Consider the following 24,321-nt stretch of genomic DNA (forward strand, 5'->3'; position numbering starts at 1 on the left):
ACAATTGGCAGAGTGAGAAGACAACCTACAGAATAGGAGAAAATATTTGCAAAGTATGTATCCAGCAGAGGATTAATATCCAGAATATACAAGGAACTCTGACGTCTTGACAGCAAAAAAAGAAAAAGAATCCAATTAAAAAATGGGCAAATGACCTGAATAGACATTTCTTAAAAGAAGACAGACACATGACCAACAGATACATTTTTTTGAAAAGCTCAACATCACTAGTCATCAGGGAATGCAAATCAAAACCACAGTGAGATATCATCTTATCCTGGTTAGAATGGCTACTATCAAAAAGATAAAAATTAGCAAGTGCTGGCAAAGGTGTGGAGATAAGTGAACTCTTAAATGTGGCTAGTGGGAATGTAAACTAGTACAGCCACTATGGAGAACAGTGAGAAGGTTCCTCAAAAAACTGCAACTAGAACTACCATGTGATCCAACAATTCATTATTGGACATTTATCCAAAGGAAGGGACATCTGCACCCCCATGTTTATTGCAGCACTATTCACAGTGGCCGAGATATAGAATCATCCTAAGTATCTAGCAACAGATGAATGCATAAAGAAAATATGGTATATATACACAGTGGAATAGTATTCAGCCATAAAAAAGAATGAAATTCTGTATTTTGAGGCACATAGATTGAATTGGAGGACATTATATTAAGTGAAATAAACCAGGGACAGAACGTTAAACACTGCATGTTCTTGTTCGTACATGGAAGCTAAAAAAAGTTGATCTCATAGAAGTAAAAAGTAGAACAGAATACTACAGGCTGGGAAGGATAGGGCGCAGGAAGGGTAGGGAGCGATTTGTTAAAGGATTCAAAGTTACAACTAGATAGGAAGAGTAAGTTCTAGTGTTGTATACCACTGTAAGATGACTGTAATTAACAATATGTTACACAGTTTCAAAGAACTAGGAGGATGTTGAATGTTCCCAGCACAAAGAAATGATAAGAGATGATGGATATGCTAATTACCTTGATTTGATCTCTTTATATCTATGGAAACATTACTATGTTCTTCATAAATATTAATACATCAAAAAATTTAAAATTAATAACAAAAGATAAAGGGCCCTGAACTCTAGTTTTAGAGCTGAATTGTATCCAGTCAGATAGTTTCTATGTTATATAAACATTCACTTTAAATTTGGAGCTGAAATATATTTGGAAATCCGTACTTTTAGTATGTTCATTTGTGTGTGTGTGTGTGTGAGGTAAACTTGGTTGGCTATTGGCAAATGTATTGGGTAGCTACTTAATAAAACATTTCCTTCCAGGGCTTCAGCTTTCTGATGCTTAGAAAATGTGTATATTTAACATAATATACATTATCACTTTTGAAAGTAACTAATTATTCTAACAGTTATTTGTGCCAAATTAGTAATGTGAGTTCAGGAACTATCAGTCTTTTCTATGGCCTGGAATAATTTAAATAATAGAAATTATCCGATTAGATAGAAATCATTATAAAATCATCAAGGTTAGAAGCTGTTACGATTTCCTTTGACTTTTGCTTATCATTAGTTTTAAAAAAAAAATTGACATAATGGAAATTTTCACTATACATCAGGAAGGAAATTCAGTGGAAAAGTAAGCTTCCTGTTCAGTCTTGACCTTCAGTTTATACTTTTCTTCTTAAGTACTGCTACTGGTTTCTTAATGCTATTTCTAGAACTAGCCTATCTATTGCCTATTTAAAATAACTCATTAATCACCTTTTATTTGAACTCCCATAAATGGATCTATGTAGGTTTTCTGTCGCTTTTTAAAATTTTGTATGCAGTAAAATACACACAAAATAAAGTTTACCATCTTAGCCATTTTTAAGTATACAGTTTAGTAGCACTATCTTTCACATTGTTGTGCAACCAATCTCCAAAACCTTTTCATCTTGCAAAACAAATTGTGTGTCTATTAAACAGCTCTCCTTTCTTCCCTACCCTCAACTCCTGGCAACCATCCTTTTACTTTCTGTCTCTCTGAATCATTGACTACCTCATATAAGTGGACTCATACAGTATTTGTCTTTTGGACATGGGCTTATTTTATTTAGCATAATGTCCTCCAGTTCCATTCGTGTTGCCGTGAAAGACAGGATTTCATTCTTTTTTTAATGGCTGAAATAGTATTCATCCATGTTGTAGCATGTCAGGATTTCCTTCTTCTTTAAGGCTGAATGATATATTCCATTGTATGTGTATACCAACATTTTATTTATCTAAATTTATATGCCAGTGGATTTTTCGGTTGTTTCCACCTTTTGGCTGTTATAAATAATGCTACTGTGAACATGGGTGTACAAATAACTTCAAGACCCTGCTTTTAATTCTTCTGAATATATATCCAGAAGTAGAATTGCTGGATCATATCATTATTTTATTTTTAATTTTTTGAAGAATTTCTGTTGTTTTTAAAGTCACTTTTGATGGTTTGTTCTTTGCTAGAAAATACATTTTTCAATTTTATCAGTGCAGAGTTGTATATAATACTTATATATTTTACTTGTACAATTATATAAAGGTTATATTTCCATATTCTCATGTAATTATCTTTAGTATCCATGTTTGTAACTGTTTACTCATTTCTCTTTTTCCTTGTTCATGTTTACTATTTTATTAGTCTTTAAAACCTAGACTTTGATTTTGTTTCCTAGCATTTAAATTTTTCTGTTTCATTAATTGTAGCTTTCATTTTATTTATATTGTTATTTCTTGAGGCAATGGCTTAGTTCATCTATTTTCAGTTTTTTAAAACAACTAAAGTATTTGTAAGGCTCTAAATTTTTTTTTTTTTTTTTTTAGTTATAGGAATTTTTAATATATTCTGGTTATTCATCCCTTATGAGATACGTTATTTGCAAATATTTTCTCCCACTCTGTGGATTGTTGTTTCATCTTGATAGTGCCCTTTGTTATACAAAAGTTTTTATTTTGATGAAGTCCAGTTTATCTGTTTTTTTTCTTTTGTTGCCTGTGCTTTTTTGGTATCATATACAAGAAATCTTTGCCAAATGCAATGTTGGAAATATTTTTTTTCCTATATTTTCTTCTAGGAGTTTTATAGCTTTACTGTTAAGTTTTGGTCTTTGATCTGTTTTGAGTTAATTTTTGTATATGATGTAAGAGAAGGGTCCATCTTCATTCTTTTGCATGTGGATAATCAGTTTTCCTAGCGTCATTTGTTGAAAAGACTCTCCTTTCGCCATTGAACGGTCTCAGCACCTTTGTCAAAAATTGGTCATATGTGTGAGGGTTTCTTTCTAGGCTCTCTATTCCATTGGTCTGTATGACTGTGCTTATGCTGGTGCCACATTGTTTTGATTGCTGTAGCTTTGTAGTAAGTTTTCAAATAAGAAAGTGTGAGTTATCCAACTTTATTCTTTTTCAGGACAGTTTTGACTATTATGCAGTTCTTTGAGATGCCATATGAATTTTTGGATGGCTTTTTCTTCTTTTTTTTTTTTTTTTGCGAAAAATACCACTGGGATTTTGATAGGGATTGCATTGAATCTGTATATTGCTTTGGGGTAATATTGTTACCTTAACAATCTAGGAACATGGGATATCTTTCCATTTATTTATGTTTAATTTCTTTCAGCAGTGTTTTGTAGTTTTTTATTGTATAAGTTTTTCACCTTCTTAATTCCTGTATATTTTATTTTTGATGCTATCATAGGTGGAATTATTTTCTTAATTTCGTTTTTGTATTTTTCATTGCTAATGTATAGAAATCTAGCTGATTTTTGTGTGCTGATTTTGTATTGTGACTTTGAATTTATTAGCTCTAACAGATTGTTTTTGGTGTGTATGTGTCATCTTTAGGGATTTCTACAGATACATCATCTGTGAATAGACATAATTGTGCTTCTTTCTGTCCAATTTGAATGACTTTTCCATCTTTTTCTTGCCTACTTGCTCTGTCTAGAATTTCTAGTATTATGCCGAATAGAAGAAGAAAAAGTGGGCATCACCATCCTGTTCCTGATCTTAGGGGAAAAACTTGCAATCTTTTACTATTGAGTATGTTGTTAGCTATTGGTTTTTACTATATGGGTTTTATAATGTTGAGGAAATTTCTTCCTATTCCTAGCTTGAGTGTTTTTTATCATAAAAGGTGTTGAACTTTGTCAAGTGGTTTCTCTGTATTGATTCAGATGATCATGTGGAGTTTCTTCTTCATTCTATTAATGTGGTGTATTACATTGATTTTTTTGTTGTTGAATCATCTTGTGCCCCTGGAGTAAGTTTCACTTGATTGTGGTTTGTCATCCTTTTAATAGGCTGCTGATTTTGTTGAGTTTTGCATCAGTATTCCTAAGGTATATTAGCCTGTAGTTTTCTTGTAGTATTTTTTTCTGGCTTTGGTATCAGGGTAATGTTGGACCATATAACTAATGAGGAGAAATGTTCCCTTCGCTTTAATTTTTTGGAAGTGTTTGAGAAGCATTCTTTAAATTTTGGATAGAATCAACCAGTGAAAGCTATCTGGTCCTGGCCTTTTCTTTGGGAGCTTTGTGATTACTGATTTAATCCCTTTACTAGTTATAGTTCTATTTAGATTTTCCATTTCCTCATGAGTTAGTTTTGGTAGATTGTGTGTTTGTAGAAATTTGTCTATTTTATCCAGGTTATCCAAATTGTTGGCATATAGTTTTACATAGTATCATCTCATAATTCTTTTTATTTTTGTAAAATCAGTAGTGTCACCACTTTTTTTCCCTTTTTTTGGTGGGTTGGGCGGGGGTGTGGGGATGGAGTCTTGCTCTTTCTCCCAGGCTGGAGTGCAGTGACACGATCTTGGCTCACTGCAACCTCCGCCTCCTGGGTTCAAGCGATTCTCCTGCCTCAGCTTTCCTAATAGTTGGGACTACAGGCATGCACCACCATGCCTGTGTAATTTTTGTCTTCTTAGCAGAGATGGGGGTTTTACCGTGTTGGTCAGGCTGGTCTTGAACTCCTGACCTCAAGTGATTCGCCTGCCCTGGCTTCCCAAAGTGCTGGGATTACAGGCATGAGCCACTGCATCTGACCGTGTCACCACTTTCATATCTGAGTTTAGTAATTTGGTGTTCTTTCTCTCTGTCTCTCTTTTATTTGTTTCTTTTTTTGTTAAACGATCTAGCTAGAGTTTTGTTGACTTTTTCAAAGGATCAACTTCTGGTTTTGTAATTTTTCTCCATTGTTTTTCTGTTCTCTGTTTTCTCTCTAATCTTTATTATTTTCTTTCTTCTGCTAGCTTTGGTGTAGTTTACTCTTTTTCTAGTTCCTTGAGGTGTATAGTTAGGTTATTGAATGAGAACTTTCTTATTTTTTAATGTTTACAGCTTTACATTTTTCTTTTAGCCGTGCATTCACTGCATCTTACAAGTTTTAGTATGTTATGTTTTCATTTTCATTTGTCTCAAGTTGTTTTCTAATTTCCTTTGTGATTTTTTCCTTTGATCTGTTAACATTCACAAATTTTCACGTATTTGTGAATTTTTTAGTTTTTTATCTGCTGTTGGTTTTTCATTTCCATTATGTTCAGACAACATACTTTGTATGATTTCAATTTCTTTAAATGTATTAAGACTTATTTTGTAGCCTAACATATGGTCTGTTTTGGAGAATGTTCCATGTACACTTGAGAAGAATATATTATGCTGGTGTTGGGTGAGTTTAGTTCTTGACTTGTTACATTTGAGCATACTTGTAGGTGGAGATGCGAGATACTCATTTAGGAGAAAAGCCAAGTGAAGAAATTTGTTAATGAACTGTAAAGAGGGATTAACATCACAAGAGTAGGTAATTTTTTTTGAGAAACAAATTTAGAGCAACAGAACAGCCTTGAATATATTCCTATTTAGAAGGCTGAAGGTTGAATATAACCTGGTGTGTTACAAAAGGGTGGAACAATTTATCATAGACCAGAGCCAAGATAGTATAATATTTAGACTTTAAATATCAAAAAGAAGATATGATCAGCTGAATTCAAAGTTGAAGGCTAGGCGTGGTGGCTCACGCCTGTAATCCCAGCACTTTGGGAGGCCGAGGCAGAAGGATCACTTGAGCCCAGGGGTTCAAGACCAGCCTGGCCAACATGGTGAAATCCTGTCTCTACTGAAAATACAAAAATTAGCCAGGCATGGTGGCAGGCGCCTGTAAACCCAGCTACTCTGGAGGCTGAGGCAGGAGAATCACTTTGACCCCGGGAGGCAGAGGTTGCAATGAGCCGAGATTGTGCCTTTGCATTCCAGCCTGGGTAACAGAGGAAGACACCATCTTGGGGGAAAAAAAAAAAAGTTCAGAAAGCAGCTTGTTTGGGAAGGACTGTTTTTTTGTATTCATTTAATAATTCAATAAAGAAAATAGAAAAAGCATGTTTTTTTTTTTTTGATTTGAGAAACATGTAAATGATGACCACTACTTAAATTATGAAATTGAAAACTACAAATATAAATTATGCATTCTTTATAGTATGAGTTTTAGAGGCTGTTAATTTGCTATAATATTAGGTAAATCTGGAATAGAAGAAACTTCATATATTATCTTATCGCTATATTTGAATTCTGTAGAAGTTATTTCTGGACAGTCTACGAAAAGCTCTTGCTGGCCATGGAGGAAGTAGGCAGCTGACAGAAAGTGCTGCAATTGCCTGTGTCAAACTGTGTAAAGCAAGTACTTACATCAATTGGGAAGATAACTCTGTCATTTTCCTACTTGTTCAGTCCATGGTGGTTGATCTTAAGGTAACATGCTTATCCTTTCTCTACTACAAACTTTAAGAAAATGAAATGAATTTTCTAGCATAAGTATTTTGTCAAAGATAATTGCTAACATTAAAGTTCTGATTCTTTGTTAAGTTCATAGGACTTTCTTTTGTTTTTTCTGTGTTCATCAGCCTAAATGGATTGAGAATATGAAGAAAACACCATTTTCTTAAATGAGCATAAATATACAGACTTAGGTTTAAAATAATGTGTCTATTAGGATCTGAAAGGAACCTATATATAGTATAGGAGCAGTTGTATCAGACTGATGAACTACAGTATTGGTGCTTTGTGCTTCTTCTGGCAACTGAATTTTACTGCCATCTGTGTGGGTAATGTGTTGATGTTATTACATGTTAGTAAAGAAATACTGCATGGGCATTTAAAGGCTTTTGTTTTCTGTTGGGGTTTTTATAGAACCTGCTTTTTAATCCAAGTAAGCCATTCTCAAGAGGCAGTCAGCCTGCAGATGTGGATCTAATGATTGACTGCCTTGTTTCTTGCTTTCGTATAAGTCCTCACAACAACCAACACTTTAAGGTGAGAGCATTGGTTTTTATCTAACTATGTTTACTGATGCTGTTATCCTTTATAAACAAAAATAGGTTTACTTTTATCGGTATTTCTCACTATTATGTATTGATGTTCATTTCAAGACCTTAAAAACTTAGTGTTTTTTAAAAAAAAAACAAAAACGTTCTATTTGCTGTTTTTTTTAACTTCATTTGTATTACTGAGTATTTTTCTCATAGAAATAATCTGCTTTGTTTTTCTTTTTCTGTAGATCTGCCTGGCTCAGAATTCACCTTCTACATTTCACTATGTGCTGGTAAATTCACTCCATCGAATCATCACCAATGTAAGTCCAAAAGGTATTGCTAAATTACTAAAAAAAATTTTTTCGTTCTTTTCTTTGCATATTTCATTTTAAGAAATGCACTCTTGGTTTTCAAAAAGGTTCTGAATTTAGATGTATGAAATAGGAAAATTTCTCCACAGTGATTATATTTGATAATTGATAAATATTTGTATTTTTCATATTAAGTTTGACTTAATTTTTCATATTAAGTTTCATATTAAGTTTGACTGAAGGGACCATATTAAGGAAGATGGAGTTAATAAGATGCTTTGGAAAGATTAAATCTAAAATGTTTTATTCAGATCAGAAGTCCTTGAAAAAAACGCCACTGAAAATACAATTTAAAATTTTCATCCCAAAGCTTTTCAAACATATTATTTGAATACTCTTAGCCCTTTCACAGCATTTGATACATTGACTTGCCACCTTACCATTTAAATTAAAAGTAATAGTATTTATGTTGTAGTCTAGTATAGCACATTGACAAAATGATGGGACTGTATTTGATGGTACTTTTAAATCTTTTGATCCTAAATTCATTCATAGTGTAAAATTTTATTTTTCTTAAACGAAATGAAATATTAGCATACTTTAAAGTAGGTATTCACAAGATACAAAAGCATATCAGACAAAGTAAGTGAAATCATTAAAAGGTACTTGTGAAAGCTTCAACTCTGATGTGGAGACGTTAAATAGACAGCAAAACTTTATCAGATTTGGACTGTGGATTTTAAAAATTCTGTTCCTGTAATTATGAACAACCCTATTTTGAAAGTTCTCAGGTGTTATTTTCCATTATTCCACTTTTATCAAATGATAGATACTCACATTTATGGGTAAAATGGTCAACATTTTCCTTCCTTAAAGGAGGCTTTAATCATTGATAACTTAGTATATTTGTCCTGTTTATAATCAAATTCCATTTTAAGACTGTGCCTCTGGTGAGTTGAAAATAACTCTTTACCCTCATTTGCCCTGAATGTTGTATTTATTTAAAATAAATGCTGCCCATATTCTATCCATTCCTGCAGTGGAAAATTCACTATTGATAAAGCTATTTGGTGACACATTTAATTTTTCTCAGCAGGTGTTTAGTGAGCATTTTGGGAGGACAGTCCTTCGTTGTGCAGGATGCCTTGGGCCTTGCAGGACCTTTAACATCTCTGGCCTCACTTCATTAAATGCCATTTGTGCTGCATCTCCCCCATCCCTAGTCATTATGAACAAATAAATATGCCTGAAGGAATGATACTTCCTCTCTTAGTTGAGTATCACTGAGTTAAATTGTAGGTAGAAGTAACATTGAATATGCTTTGTTCCAAAAGGGAAAGTTTAATGAAGATTGTAAATAAGGTATGTTTGTATTAAAAACTTTAAAAAAATTACTGTACTTTTGTCAGCATAATGAGCCAGGGCATTGTACCTTAAAGGTTTACTTTCAAGGCCATTGGAAAAAAAGATGATTTCCACCCTGAAGTTTATGTTTAACTCAGAAATAAGACATTATTGCTTTTTTCTGCTGTGGCTCAGAATACTAAAAATATTCAAAGAGTGGATAGCTTTACATAAGTGCTTAAAATTTGTTTATAATAAACCCAAATATATACTTTTTTGATATTTTGTGGCTAGTTACTTTAATTGTGAAATATTTTTGTCTACAATTGACTATATAGAGCACTTTCAAGCATGGACTTGGCACTGCTGTAAGTGGCTGAGCTGCTCCTTTCTGGGTTCCAAGCATGCCTGGAGTGGTGCTTCATGCATGTCTCAGTGTACTTGGTGAAAGTGGCTGTGCATCCTCTTCTACTCTAATGAGCACTGCATGTGTGGAGGGTGGAGTGTGTCTGTATCAGAGATCAAGTTCTATGAAAATCTGTTTTTATAAAGAAACTACATTGATTTTAAAATATTAAATATCAGTAGCTTTTCAATGAAATAACTTGAAAAGGAACATAAATATTAGTTCAAAGTATCTTTTTAAATCATGCCTTGGGTAGTGATACTTTTTTATTATAGATTGTGTGAGAAATTGTTTCTCCTTAGGATATTTTCCCCCTTGGTTTGAGGCTAATCGCTATTGAATCTGAAGTACTTTTTTGGTTGAAAAGGACTATTTATAAAGTGACTATACAAATTTATGAGATTGACTATTTTAGAGTTTCATTGAAGACATTTATTATGGAAATATTTTTGTCTTGAAAAATCACATGAAATTATTCTTAGATATTTGGACTTCTGATCTTCATTCATAGTGTAAATTTTTTTTCTAATGATTCTTGGTTCAATGTACCTCATAAGTTCTCTTCTCCCATGGTTCTTTAGCCAGTCCGCACATTTTTTTTTTAAAGTATCACGTTCTCAAATAAGATAAAAGTTTTACTGATGTGTATTGAGGGTTTGTGTAGAAGTAGTAAGATGTTCGGAGTTCTACTTTTGTAAAACGTACTCATACTCAGTTCATAAGTACTGAGTTTAGATCTAAAATATTCCAGCATTTCTTCTTAGAAAATCTTAAAATATATCCACTATTTGATTCTTATTGTAATGCAGGTTCCTAGCAGTTGCTAAAATAGTAGTAGTTGTACTGTCCTCTTTTTTATTATGATGTGCCATAAGAGATGAATTATAGTTGTAAGATCTATGTTATATAATCTTCATAGACTTCCTTTAGGTTAAATTAGATACGTAATTGGGAAATTTAAAAAGTAGTATACACACTTATGAACCAATTATCTTAGCCATCACTGGTACATGCTATAGCTGGTATATTACGTATTTCTGTTTTTTTCCTTATGACAATTGATCATAATTTACATATAGATAGTTTACATACTGAAAAAGAGATGATTTCTTTGTACTGAGAGGTTGTAGTTGAAAGAAATTATTTCCAAGGCATTTGAAAATTATTTAAATCTCTTGAGGAATTGCCACATAATTTGTTCATATTATGTCAGGGTTGCCAATTTGGCTATAAACATGATATTTTCAAGGAAAAAAAGAGTAAGTCTACTTTAATTGACTGGTGTTCCGGAAGGACACATTTAGTAACTGCTCAAAATACTAAACTTTTTTGCCAAACACATGATGTCTAGTTTTTCATGCTTATTTTATTTGAAAATGTGTCTTTTACTTTAAAATGAATATATTATGAAAAATGAAAACTATGAAAATTACTAAATCTTAAGCCTAACGTTATTTTATATGGTGCACCTGGTACCACAATACAGTTTAAAAGCTATTTTTAAAATGACACAGTAATTTGAATAGGATGTTATATGGGACGTCTTTCTTAGTTTATCAGTTTCTGACAAGATCTTATGAGATGTGTTGGGTGAGGAAGACCCTTCACTCAATGTACATTGCTATTCAGCGTTTTGTTACTTTAGGCTGATTAACACAAGCTGTATAATTTAGTAAGTATAAGGAAATCAAGTTGCATTGGTTGCTTTGGGCAAGTCAAAATTGCAGAGAGTTGGAGGAATCCATTATACTATCAGACTAAAAATTGATCATGTGTAGGAACTAGATTAAATGAAGTAGGAGTTGAGGGAAAAGTGTAAACAACCATACTGTCCCAAAAAAGCATTTCTTCTCTCCCAGTTTTGGGATTCCTCCCTGAATGGATTTCAGTATTCAAAATGTGTATCATAAGTTGGTTTTATATTTTACTATCCGGCGAGCAGGATTTGTAATCCAGTTTGGGTTAAAGTAATGTAACTTGATGCTATTCAAAATATTCTGAGAATTCCAAGTGAAGAAATTAAAATGTTGACACTTGAATTAGCTTAGTTTTGAAAAAGAAAAAATCTGGGAATGAGACGTGAGAGATGTGAGGCTATTAAATCTCTCTTATCTACAATTTGAATGTGTTATTCTTCCAGATTTTTTTATAAACATCTGGAGTATTATAAATTAGAAGCCTACATTTTAGGTCATTTCATGCATACTCTACATATATAGTGAAAATTCATCCAGTCAGTTTTGTATTAACTGATAGACTTTAAAGATAATAGTGATTTTCATAATTGTCATTTTTTAATAATATATCAAGTCATTCATTTTAAAGTTAAAGATACACTTTCAAATAAAATAGGCGTAAAAACTAGACATCAAAGCAAAACAGGTTAAATTGAAATAGAAAATACACGAAATAATTTTTTAAAAAATGTTTCGCTAGGATTAGTTTGTCTTTGTTTATGGTAATTGTTAGTCTCCCATGTATCATGTCATCATTGCATATCAATTTAAGATTATAGATTTACTTAATAGTTTTATTTCATTTACTAATTTCATGTTGTAATTATCATTGTTTTCTGTAAACATATAAGTAATGGTTTCCCACATACACTTTTAATATTGTGTTGAACCACTAATCACTTTTAAAGCTTTGATAATAGCATTCTTACCTGGGAAAATATATGCCATTTATGCGTGTGTTCCAGAAATTGTAAAACTTGAAACTTAAAAAAACAAAAGAAGAAGATCGGCTACAGATTAGCTCTCTGAAGACTTTAGTTTTCAAATTCACTGGCTTATCATTGAGAAAAGATAGTCTCACATGCACATGCTCATGAAGTGGGCAATTTGTCTCATGCTCACTATTATGTTTTATAATATAATGTGTATGAGTTAGTGTTTGAATTAAAGACGTTGTTTGAAGACTTTGGAAATCATGGTGTCTGTTTGCATGGTCTTAGAAACTTCCTGACAAAAAGATAAAACTACAGTGATAAACACAGTATACAACTCATGTAATTTTGTACTTTCTCTTCCTTATGGTCTTTGTTTTTCTCTAGTCGGCATTGGATTGGTGGCCTAAGATTGATGCTGTGTATTGTCACTCGGTTGAACTTCGAAATATGTTTGGTGAAACACTTCATAAAGCAGTGCAAGGTTGTGGAGCACACCCAGCAATACGAATGGCACAGGTAAGATAAATCATGAATTTTGAATCTCACCTCCTTTCTATTGCATTTTTTAGTGTCTTTATCCCATTTCTGCTGCTTTGATAATTTTAGAGAATTGAAGGGGTCCTTCATTTCTTCTAAATGTTGTGGTATGTTGTATGTAGAATATTGCTGAATACTAGATAATAATGTTTATTTTCCACTGTTTCCATGAGTTGAACTTACTTTTCTTAGATAAATGTTCTCACAAAACACTGAAAGTCTTAATGAATGTCACCTTTTTTTCTGTTTTTAAAGTTTTTTTCTCTTTAAAACTTTTGAGCAAAAATATTTTGATTAGCTTCTCACCTTTTGGGGATGAGTAAGGGAAGCTGACTCCTGGGTTAGAGTGAATGTTGCTGCTAATGCACATTTTAGCTCATTGAATAGTGACTATTACATATAAGAAATGAATAAAATTTAGAGTTTTTGTATTTAAAATAAAAATATTTTATATTTCAACAAATATGCTTTGAGCCTTTACAAATGATAGGTACTTTGATACTGACATTTGACTCTAAACTTAATAAAAAGCAGACTTAAAATTGGATATTCTCACAGATTATTACTCTTAGTATGGAATTTAAAAACTCCTATGGAATCAATTTAAAAAGATAATTATAAGATTGTGGAAGTCATTTTTTGGTGTTTATGTATAGCAAGAGTATTATACATGGCAACTCTTGACATTGATTGGTGGTGCTTTGTCTTCTGCTTCTTATTTTCTATTCTTATTGGCTGCTGTCGCTCACATGATCAGATGCCAACCAGTCACTGTTTTGCATGGCAGTGGGCTTCTGTGGCTGTAAGTATGACCCATTGTAACTACCTCAGAAAAGTCCTTGGTTTCTTTGACTTTTCTGTGTATAGTTACCATTATAGTCACATTTTGTCATTTCAACTGAAAATATAGCATGTCTTCACCTGTTGGTTTTATCTAGTAAATTAGTCATTTCACAGTTATGAGAAATTTAAACAGCTTCCTCCCTGACTTGCTTCTCTTTTTCTAATTCCCCTTAGTCAGTGAAATAATTTGGTTTTATACAGTTGTGGTTCACTCTTATCCAGTTGTCAGTAATTATTTCTGAGGATAGTTTATCTTAGATGTTCAAATACAGAAGTTTTTTTATGTCATATAATTTGGGATTATTGAGCCTAAAAAATATAGCTAAAAGATCATGACAGTGATGTTTCCTTAAGTAAACTTTAAAATGCAAGGTTACCTTTTAGTTGACTTTTTGTAATGCCAAGTACTTCATTTTTTTTTAAGTTGAAAAAATTTTCAACACAGGTATAAGTTAATTGGAGGTAAGCATAAATAATAGCTGCTTAAATGTTATTTAACAAGACACTTTTTAAAAATCTTTAAAAACTACTTGAAATAAGTTGTTTAAAAGTTATTTATTCACCTGTTTATTCCAGAGACCTTCTGGGAAATTAGAAGTTTATTTGACTTTTTTGTTTTAAGTTTACTACCTTTTCTGGTAGAAAATTAATGGCCTCCAATAATAGGGCTTGGTGGAAGGTTAATATTCACTTCCTATTTAACTTCAACATCCACTTTACCAGCTGCCCATGATTTTCTGTGAATAAGGACTAAAAATGAAACTAAATGATTATTTTGAACAGAGGTAAAATTTGATTGGTAGTCTGAATATGTCCTCTACACTTAGAAGTTATTTTACTTCTTAGCCCTAGTTGTAAGCTGATTCTCAGAGCTACATATTATTTTACTGAAAAACCATAACTAGAGAGGATTTCCTCTTTTGGCCCAAGGACCCCTGTAATAAGAATTTAGTTTTTATTTCTAATTGTTTTCTGAAAATATCAACATACATTTAATTTTCAAAATCATTCTTAAGCTGTTTATGTTTTTGAAATGTTATATGTATGTATATTTGTACATAATGACTAAAGGACAGCTTTTGAGCTGATATATCCAGGAGAGAGAATAAATAGCAAATTTAATATGAAACAATTTTTAGAATAAGAAAATTTTAGGTTTTGAATGGCTGTTAGAGTAAAATCTCACCCTTCATAAACTTGGTGAGTTAACAGTCAGATAGCTAGTATGGAAGTATTGACCTTCTATTTGCCAGGCAAAGGTGCTAATGCCAGGGAAGCATGACAAACTAAACATACACAGTACTTCCCTCACCAAGACTCCAAGCAAAAGGCTTGTAGCTTTTGCTTGAAAATGCCTAATGAAGAACTCACACCGGGTACAGTGGCTGACGTCTGTTAATCCCAGCACTTTGGGAGGCCAAGGTGGGCGGATCATCTGAGGCCAGGAGTTCGAGACCAGCCTGGCCAACATGGCAAAACCCCATCTCTACTAAAAATACAAAAATTAACCAGGCGTGGTGGTGCATGCCTGTAATCCCAGCTACTCAGGAGGCTGAGACAGAAGAATCGCTTAAACCCGGGAGGTGGAGGTTGCAGTGAGCTGAGATGGCGCCATTGCACTCCAGCATGGGCAACAAGAGTGAGAATCTGTCTCAAAAAAACACAAAATAACTCACTACAGGTGGCATGGAGTCTGGCAACACAGGCAAATATATATAATAAATGGTTTACAGATAATACCTAACGTCAGAGTTTCTTACTGTTGGCACTATTAACATTTTGGACTGGATAACTCTATTATAGGGAGCTATACTGTGCATTGTGGGATATTCATTCAGCAGCATCTCTGGCCTCTACCCACTAGCTGCCAATATTTCCTTTACCCCCCAGCCCTCCCCGTTATGAAAATCAGACATGTCTCCAAACATTTCCAGATGCCCCCTGGGGGACAAAATCACCCCCAGTTGAGAACCACTGTATTACAGAGTGTGTTCAGTGGGTTGTCCCTCATTTGTATTGCCTCAAATGATTTGAGACTCTGATAAACCTGAGCCATTAGCTTGCTTCAGAAGTAGCAATCAAGGAGTTCTATTGCAAAACAGTGAAAGTAAAATAATACCTGCTTCAGGGTTTTACTAACACTTTGTATTTTGGAGAGACAAGTTACTTGTTGGAAGGAGCTAATTATTTGAAAATTTTCTCTTCGACCAAGATAGAATCCTGTCTCTGTCACTTCCAGCCATCATTGATCCTCTTTCTTTTGGAACTCTGGAATACTTCTGATTCTTCCACAAGGTGTCCCTGCAGATATTTGAATAAGGTTATTCTGTACTCCTAGAATTCTTTTTATTTTATATAGTTTTGGCATTTTATTCTTTTAGCTGTCTCTTTTTTTTTTTTTCTTCTTGAGACAGAGTCCCACTCTGAGTCCCACTCTGTCACCCAGGCCGGAGTGCAGTGATGTGATCTTGGCTCACTCCAACCTCTACTTCCCAGGTTCAAGTGATCTCCTGCCTTAGCCTCCCGCCTCACTGGGGTTACAGGCACCCACCATCATGCCGGCTAATTTTGTATTTTTAGTAGACCATTTAGCACCATTTTGAGCAGGCTGCTCTTGAACTCTGACCTCAAGTGATCCACTTGCCTCTCTGTCTCCCAAAGTGCTGGGATTATAGGCATGAGCCACTGTGCCTGGCCTCTTTTAGCTCTCTTTGAAAGTGTATGTGTGTTTGTTGGGTCTGTTTTTATAGCTAAGGAAACTGAAGCTTAAAAAGTTATATTAATAACAAATGCATGGTTAATGAATCGTCAACCAGAGTTAGTTCTGAGGTTTTTTGACATTCAGTTCAGCATCTTTATCAGGTTCTTTAGTTGTGCTTCTTCACTAGCAAGTTAGGTTGATGAAAGCATTAGCTTTGTCTGGCTTATTCAACACTGAATCCCTAACTTTTGAACAACATCTGATATATATTGGGCATTTAGTACATGTTTGCAGAATGAATGAAGGAATGAATTTCTTACTTGATCTGGTTTCAAAATCCTCCTCCAGGCCATGTGCAGTGGCTCACGCCTATAATACCAGCACTTAGGGAGGCCGGGGCGGGCAGATCACTTGAGACCAGGAGTTTCAGACCAGCCTGGCCAACATGGTGAAACCTTGTCTCTACTAAAAATACAAAAAAATTAGCCAGGCGTCGGGGGCAGGCACCTGTGGTTATAGCTACTCAGGAGGCTGAGGCAAGAGAATCGCTTGAACCCGGGAGGTGGAGTTTGCAGGGAGCCAAGATTGTGTCACTGCACTCCAGCCTGGGCAACAGAGGGAGACTGTCTCAAAAAAGCAAAAACAAAAAATCAAAAACCAAAAACCCTCCTATATCTGATTTACTTCTCTTCTGGAAAGACCAACCTGACAAAAATTTTTAAAATTAAAATGCCATATTAAGATCTGATGTTAGTGATACAGATATAATACTATGATGTAATAATTGATAAAAGCTATTAAACTGTTGTGTTTGTATACCCTGTTTCTATTAATACAATCTAAGATAGTATTATTATTTTATATTGATGTTTTAGTTATTTAAACTCTGGCCAGTTTTATATGAATGTTGAACCATAACTTCCTTTGTACTTTTGTAGTATTTTTTAATATTTGAAATGTTTGTCTTAGCACTAATTTTACTATTTGAAAACTAACATGTCCTGCTTTCATAAAATTCAAAACTGCCCATAAGAGATGTATGAATTTTCACAAATATTTGTTATTTCTCAACATTTTTTATCTTAAATGGCATGCTGGCTTACCAGATCTTTCTTACATGCCTGTTATTCAGTCACATGGTCTAAATTAAAAAGTGGTTTGGGCCTTTAATAGATACCTGAAGACTCTGGTTCATGAATTTCTTCCCAGACATGATTGCCTCTCATCTTTGGCCAGATCACATGTACCAGCTTGTATTCCTAATAATACCTGCAGTATAGAAGATCAACTAATGAATGAATGAATGTTTTTCTTACATTTCTAATTAAGAAACACATTGCTTCTTTAGCATGTTGTTCCTGACGTTCTGTAACCCACTAAAATTAAAAGGTATTTGAGATGAATTATATTTATTGGAATTTCTGAAGTCATACGTTTCATATTAGGCAGCCATGTTGGAACAGAATTTACATGTTGATACTTGGGATTAAGAGGTGACATAATTAAACTAATATAGTCATACATCACTTAATGACAGGGACATGTCTTGAGAAATGAGTGCATCCTTAGTGATTCAGTCATTGTGCAAACATCATAGAGTCTACTTACATGAACCTGGATGGTTATATAGCCTACTACATACCTAGGATATATGGTCTAGCCTATTGCTCCTAGGCTACGAACCTAGGCTAAATAACATGTTACTATACTGAATACCGTAGGCAGTTGTAGTACAATGGTAAGTATTTGTTTATTCAAACAGAAAAGATGCAGTAATAACACAGCATAAAAGAAAAAAATGTATAGGACACTTAACACAAATGGAGTTTGCAGGACTGGAAGTTGCTGTGGGTGACTCATTGAGTGAGTGTTGAGTGAATGTGAAGCCTAGGACATTACTGTACACTACTGTAGACTTAAAATTTTTTAAATTTATTTTACTTTTAATACTTTTGCATTTTTCTCATACTCAGGATCTATACTGTAGACTTTATAATCACTGTACACTTAAGCTATATCAAATTTATTAAAAAATTTTTATTTGATAATTAACTTTACCATAGCTTTTAAAACATAAACTTTTTTAAATTTTGACTCTTGTAATAACATTTAGCTTAAAACACATTGTACAGCTAGCTGTATAAAATATTTTTCTTTATATCCTGTAAGTTTTTCTATTTGAAAATGTTCTGTTTTAATTTTTATTTTGAAAACTGTTTTAAGATCTGAGACAGAAACATACACATTAGCCTAGGCCTACATGGGGTCAAGATCATCAGCGTTACTGTCTTACACCTCCACATCTGCTCCCATTGGAAGGTTTTTAGAAATAGCGTGTGGAGCTGTCATCTCTTGTGGTAACAATGCCTTCTTCTGGAATACCTCCTGAAGGACCTTCTGAGGCTGTGTTTCATAGTTAACTTTTTACCTTTAAGTAGGAGTATAACAATACAAAGTATACTATAGTAGGTTGGGCCTGGTGGCACACGCCTGTAGTCCCAGCACTTTGGGAGGCCAAGGCGAGTGGATCACCTGAGGTCAGGAGTCGAGACCAGCCTGGCCAACATGGCAAATCCCCTTCTCTACTAAAAATACAAAAAAATCAGCTGGGCGTGGTGGTGCGCGCCTGTAGTCCCAGCTACTCGGGAGGCTGAGGCAGGAGAATTGCCTGAACCCGGGAGGCAGAGGTTGCAGTGAGCCGAGATTGCGCCACTGAACTCCAACCTGGGCAACAAAGTGAGACATGGTCTCAAAAAAAAGTATATTATAATAAATACATAAACTAGTAACAGTTACTTATTCTCATCAAGTATAGTATACTACACATAATTGTATGTGCTATACTTTTTTTTATATGACTAGAAGTGAAGGTTTGTTTACACCAACATCACTACAAACAAGTAATGCATTGTGCTTGGACATCAGTGATGGCTGTATCACTAAGTGATAGGAATTTTTTAGTTGTGTTACATATTGTCTATCATTGACTGAAATGTTATGTGGCCTATGACTCTGTTTATTTTTTTTGAAAATGATTCTTAACTAAGGAAAAATTCTGATACCTGCCAGTTGTTCTCTGATCTTATGTGCCTGTGCAATGACTGCATCAGGGAAGAGCCGCTTGATAGTTACACTTAGTTACATCAAAGTAAATAAATTTGTTTGATCAAAGTTTCAGCTTGATCTAAGGTGAAACACCTCAACTTAAAGTGAGGGAAAAATACAGTTGAAAGAGAGCAAACAGTAAAACCAGAATTTATTAAATCATTTAGTAAAACATTTGCTTTGGGGTCAGGGGGCAGTTATAAAAGCAAACTATTTATAAGTTTTGCTATCTCTCTTCTGTAGTGACATTCTTGAGTATAAATGTGTGCATTAAATAGCTAGTCTTCCCCCCTGAGGACTAAAACCCTTTGGTGTTCTTGGGTGTAATAACAAATGCATATTTCACTTGAACATTGAGGATAGTTCATTTGTGTTGTAGATATGCATGTCTGCTTCTTAACTTTGAAAGACAACCTGTTTACTTGGACATTTGTGTTATGGGTCCACAGTTGGTATATAGTCTATTATTTCTATGTTACATATATGTTTACATAAAGGCATTCATGTCAAAAGCAGATAGTTTTGTGTTCTTTTCAAGAAAAAAGGGAGGAAATGTTTTATAATAGAGAGGTGATACTAGCTCTAGAATATAATTGTTGGATTTTTGGTTGAAAAACATCTATAATTATTTTAGTTCATTGTATGTCTCTATAATTGAAACATATTTTCTGTAAGTTTACCTTTCTCAGAGTTCTTTCTGTTTCATCAATGTTCTTTAGGCAAAATGCATGCATTCTGTAACTTGAAAGAGGTGGAGTGCCATCAAAGGGAAAAGCAAATTTTACAATTAAACTAGTAAATATAGAGTAAATTGCCTATATAACATATTTCGTTAATTCTAAGAAGCACTTATTTTTACTCTTCTCTAAGATTGGGAGTGTATCTTATTTAAAATGTTGTCCTACAATTGACAGCAGTGTTTCATTCCTTTTGGGACATCAAATAATGATGCATCTTACAATTGATAATGTTGTAGAGTCTATGAAATACTTGTATATATGTGTGGGGAATGTTTGTTAAATGAATTACCCAGTAGTTATATTTGTGAGAACTATAGACCAAATATTTTTTCCCTTATTTTGGAAAATAGTTTTTCACATAGATGTTTTACAACTTGATATTAAGCTTTTAGTATTGTAATAGATTTTCATTGTTTTATTAGGTTGATTTAAAAAATAACATAAATGGTGCAAAAACAGTTTTCATTGTTTTGTTAAGCTTAATGATATTGACTTTATGTTTACTATTGGGTGTTTCTACTTATACCACACATTTGGTAGTATAAAAAGTAGCTTTTTTCAAAGTTTTTAAATAATTTCTTTTAAAAGGTTGGATAGCTATTATCCTGAGTCTTATGTCTGATACCATGTTTTTGTTTTGTTTTTAGACTCTTACATTTAAAGAAAAAGTAACAAGCCTTAAATTTAAAGAAAAACCTACAGACCTGGAGACAAGAAGCTATAAGTATCTTCTTTTGTCCATGGTGAAACTAATTCATGCAGATCCAAAGCTCTTGCTTTGTGTAAGTATTTTTTATGAAATGTCTCAAAATGATCGCACTAAGTTAATTTGGTTTAGCTGAAATGCCAAGACCTTGAGGATAATTTCTAGCTCAAGAGCACTTACTGATCCTTTCTGATCATACCTGAAAACTAAGACATCACTAAGAAAATTAATGTATAATGAATGCTAACATAATTAGATCAGATTCTTAAGTGCCCTTACCATTTCTTAACATTTCTCTTTCTTCTTAATTTCCCTATCATTATACTAACGTACTTTGATGAGATCTCTGTTCTCATCCTATTACTAGGTTATATATTACTCAGATATAATCCTGGTATGGGGGATAGAAGTGACCATCAATCACAGTGCTGTCTACATCTACATCATTGGTTTAAAGAATCTCCAGTTGCTGTTGCCAGTTTAGCTTTTCTCTCCCCCTTTCCTCCTGTTATCAGCTTTCTGTTATTGGCTCTGCCCACAAATACTGTATTGGAAAGAGAATGAGGTGAAAATGGGTGTGGTTAGTACTTGAATTATTGTTATTATTATTATTATTATTTTGAGACAGGGTCTCGCTCTGCTTGCCAGGCTAGAATGCAGTGGCACAGTCATGGCTCACTGCAACTTCAAACTCCTGGCCTCAAGCCATCCTCCAGCCTCAGTCTCCCCAAGTGCTGTGATTACAGGCATGAGCCACCGTGCCTGGCTAGTAGTCAGTTATTGTCATAACTACTCTTATTGCCTCAGATGGTATTAAATTTCTGAGAACATCACTCTGGTACACAGAGTAATTAGGAACAATGCAAAATAATAAAAATTAGTCATAGTGAAGTGACTAACAGCATGGACACTGGAGACTACTTACTAGCTATATGATTCGGGTGACTAATCTTTCTGTGCCTTCGTTTTCTCATCTGATATATTGGGATCATAATAATTCTATCTCAGAGATACTGTTAAGAAAATGGAAATAGTACATAGAATGTTTTTAGGAACAATGCCTGGTACATAATAAGCACTAAATAAATGTTAGCTATTATTGCTATTAATAAGATACAATTTAACACTAATATTATTAATGCACCAAATGTAATAGTTCTCTATTGTGACTTTCATAGGATGACATGTTGAACCTTTGTTGAGCTTCTTGAGTCCCTGGAGAGCAGCATCAAGCAAGGTTTCTTATCGCTTTGCTGAGTAACAGGCTTTTTAAAAAGTGTTAAGGTGCTTTTATTTCGGTGGCATGTTTTTCAAATTGCTGTAATACAGGGAGTTTATAACTACATACCTATGGTTCTAAGAGTTCTATGAAACTTCATGAATTTTTAAAAAATGTGTATTTATGAGTAATTTTTCTTGGAGAGTGGAGAGGAGAGAAGAAAGAAAGAAAAAACATTCCCAAAGGCTCAGTGACCCCAAAAGAAGGCCTATGATACTTTACCCCTGAAAAACCCATTCAAATTTGAAAGTCTAATTAGAATAAACAGATCTTGGGCATGAAAAAAATTCCTTAAAACCCGTCAGTGAAACTCTATAAAAATAATGAAATTCCCTTTCTCTTCATTCCTCTATTATGTGTCACAAGCTATTTGTGGCATTATATCATCATGAAGGTCACATAATACTAGCACCAATCTGTTTACATGGCAATAATTCACTTTCAAAGCAGACACCAAACTCACCAATGCCTTTTCTACTTGCTGTTTTCCAAGGATCTTTTAAAATGGAAATTATTTGCTTTGCTGCCATCTAGTGGTTAATACGTTTTCTCAAAGTAACGATGAGTACATTAAAATAGAAGATTCATTGTAAACATTTGACCGTTTTGTCTTTTACATAAAAATTCTGAGTCTTAGTAATTTAGGAAGAGTGCAGGAATAATTATTAAATGGTCTCAATCATGGCATTTTTAAAGTAATATGATTTTGTCTTATTTTAGTACTCTCAATTTCTCAAGCCTCCTGATTACTCAGCTTGCATCATTTCTTAGATCCCCCTGATCATTTCTCCACACTGAAGTTATGGCAATCTCTTTAAAAAACAAATCTTATTATGCCCCCAATCAGCTTGAAACCTTTTAGTTGAAATTGCTTTTGCTTATGAAGACCAAACTCCAAACAGATCTGCAAGGTCGTGCAAAATCTTTCTCCCATCTACCATTTCTTCCACATGTAACATTACATTTTTTGTCTTCCTTTACTCTATTCGTGATGGTCTTCCTTTCAATCTTTCTAACCACATGCCTTCATACCTCCCTTGCACTTGCTTTTCCCTCTGCCTAGAATCTGCCTACTTTTCACATGGTAATTCCTACTCATTCTAAGCTGTTGTCACTGCACTAAGGAAGCCTCCCTGACTAGGACACTTTCCCATGTTATAGGCTGTCATAGCAGCATGTACCTTTATAGCTCTTATGTGATCTGCATTTTTATACTTGTTGATCTGATTATTTTATTGATGATATCGTCCCCCATGAGACTACATGCTCATGGAGGATGGGAAACACATCTTCTGTTTTTCATTGTTGTATCTTTGGCATTCAATAAAAATTATTTGATTTTGAATGAATTTATATGAATGTCAGAAAATAAGCTAACAGTTTTGAATTACAGATATATTGGAGTGAGGGCTTACCTTAGTCATTATAATGGGGAAAAATCTATAGTTAGCAAAATAAAATATGGGACACAAGTTGCATTGGCTTCGTATATTCTTTTTTTTTTTTTTTTGAGACAGAGTCTCACTGTATTGCCCAGGCTGGAGTGTGGTGGTGTGATCTCAGCTCACTGCAACCTCCGCCTCCTGGGTTCAAGTGATTCTCCTGCCTCAGCCTCCCGGGTAGCTGAGATTACAGGCATCCGCCACCACGCCGGCTAATTTTTGTAGTTTTGGGAGAGATGGGGTTTCTCCATGTTGGCCAGGCTTGTCTCAAACTCCTGACCTCAAGCAATCCGCCTCCCTCGGCCTCCCAAAGTGCTGGGATTACAGGCGTGAGCCACCATGCCTGGCCGAACCGTATATTCCTGAAGTGCAAATATATGCTTCCAAGTTAAGAGAAACATTTTAGTCTCTAAATAGGTAGGCATTTGGCAGGGCATGGTCGCTCACGCCTGTAATCTCAGCATGTTGGGAGGCCGAGTCAGGTGGATCAACTGAGATCAGGAGTTCGAGACCAGTCTGGCCAACATGGTAAACCCTGTCTCTAATAATAATGCAAAAATTAGCCAGACAAGGTGACGCACACCTGTAATCCCAGCTACTTGGGAGGCTGAGGCAGAAGAATCTGTTGAACCCAGGAGGCAGAGGTTGCAGTGAGCCGAGATCACACCATTGCACTCCATTTAAAAAAAAAAAAAGTAGGCATTCACATTTATACACAAGGTTAATTTTCTTTGCTTAGTACACTATTTTTTTCCACAATGAAAAGGACCAAAGTATGAGTATCTGACGATGTGAATTCTAGCCTTTGCTTTGTCAACAGCTGTGTGGATTTGGGCAGGACCTTTGTATGGGACAAGAGGGCTATACAGGATAATCATGTGATCCTTATCCAACATGTGTGTCCTTTGCCTTTGATCATAATCATGTATAA

General features: G+C 34.2%; 1 protein-coding gene across 2 annotated transcripts in view; it reads left to right on the forward strand.

Moving 5' to 3' along the window:
- Positions 1-24,321, forward strand: part of NF1 (neurofibromin 1) — a 287,975-nt gene that overhangs the window by 107,750 nt on the left and 155,904 nt on the right. For both annotated transcript variants that reach the window (XM_008010958.3, XM_008010961.3), the window contains exons 9-13: positions 6,572-6,745; positions 7,184-7,306; positions 7,551-7,625; positions 12,422-12,553; positions 20,611-20,745. In XM_008010958.3, the coding sequence (XP_008009149.1) occupies positions 6,572-6,745; positions 7,184-7,306; positions 7,551-7,625; positions 12,422-12,553; positions 20,611-20,745 (639 nt within the window). The remainder of the gene's footprint in view (positions 1-6,571; positions 6,746-7,183; positions 7,307-7,550; positions 7,626-12,421; positions 12,554-20,610; positions 20,746-24,321) is intronic.

The sequence above is a fragment of the Chlorocebus sabaeus genome, chromosome 16 (assembly GCF_047675955.1).
Source record: "Chlorocebus sabaeus isolate Y175 chromosome 16, mChlSab1.0.hap1, whole genome shotgun sequence".
NCBI classification, from domain to species: Eukaryota; Metazoa; Chordata; class Mammalia; order Primates; family Cercopithecidae; genus Chlorocebus; species Chlorocebus sabaeus.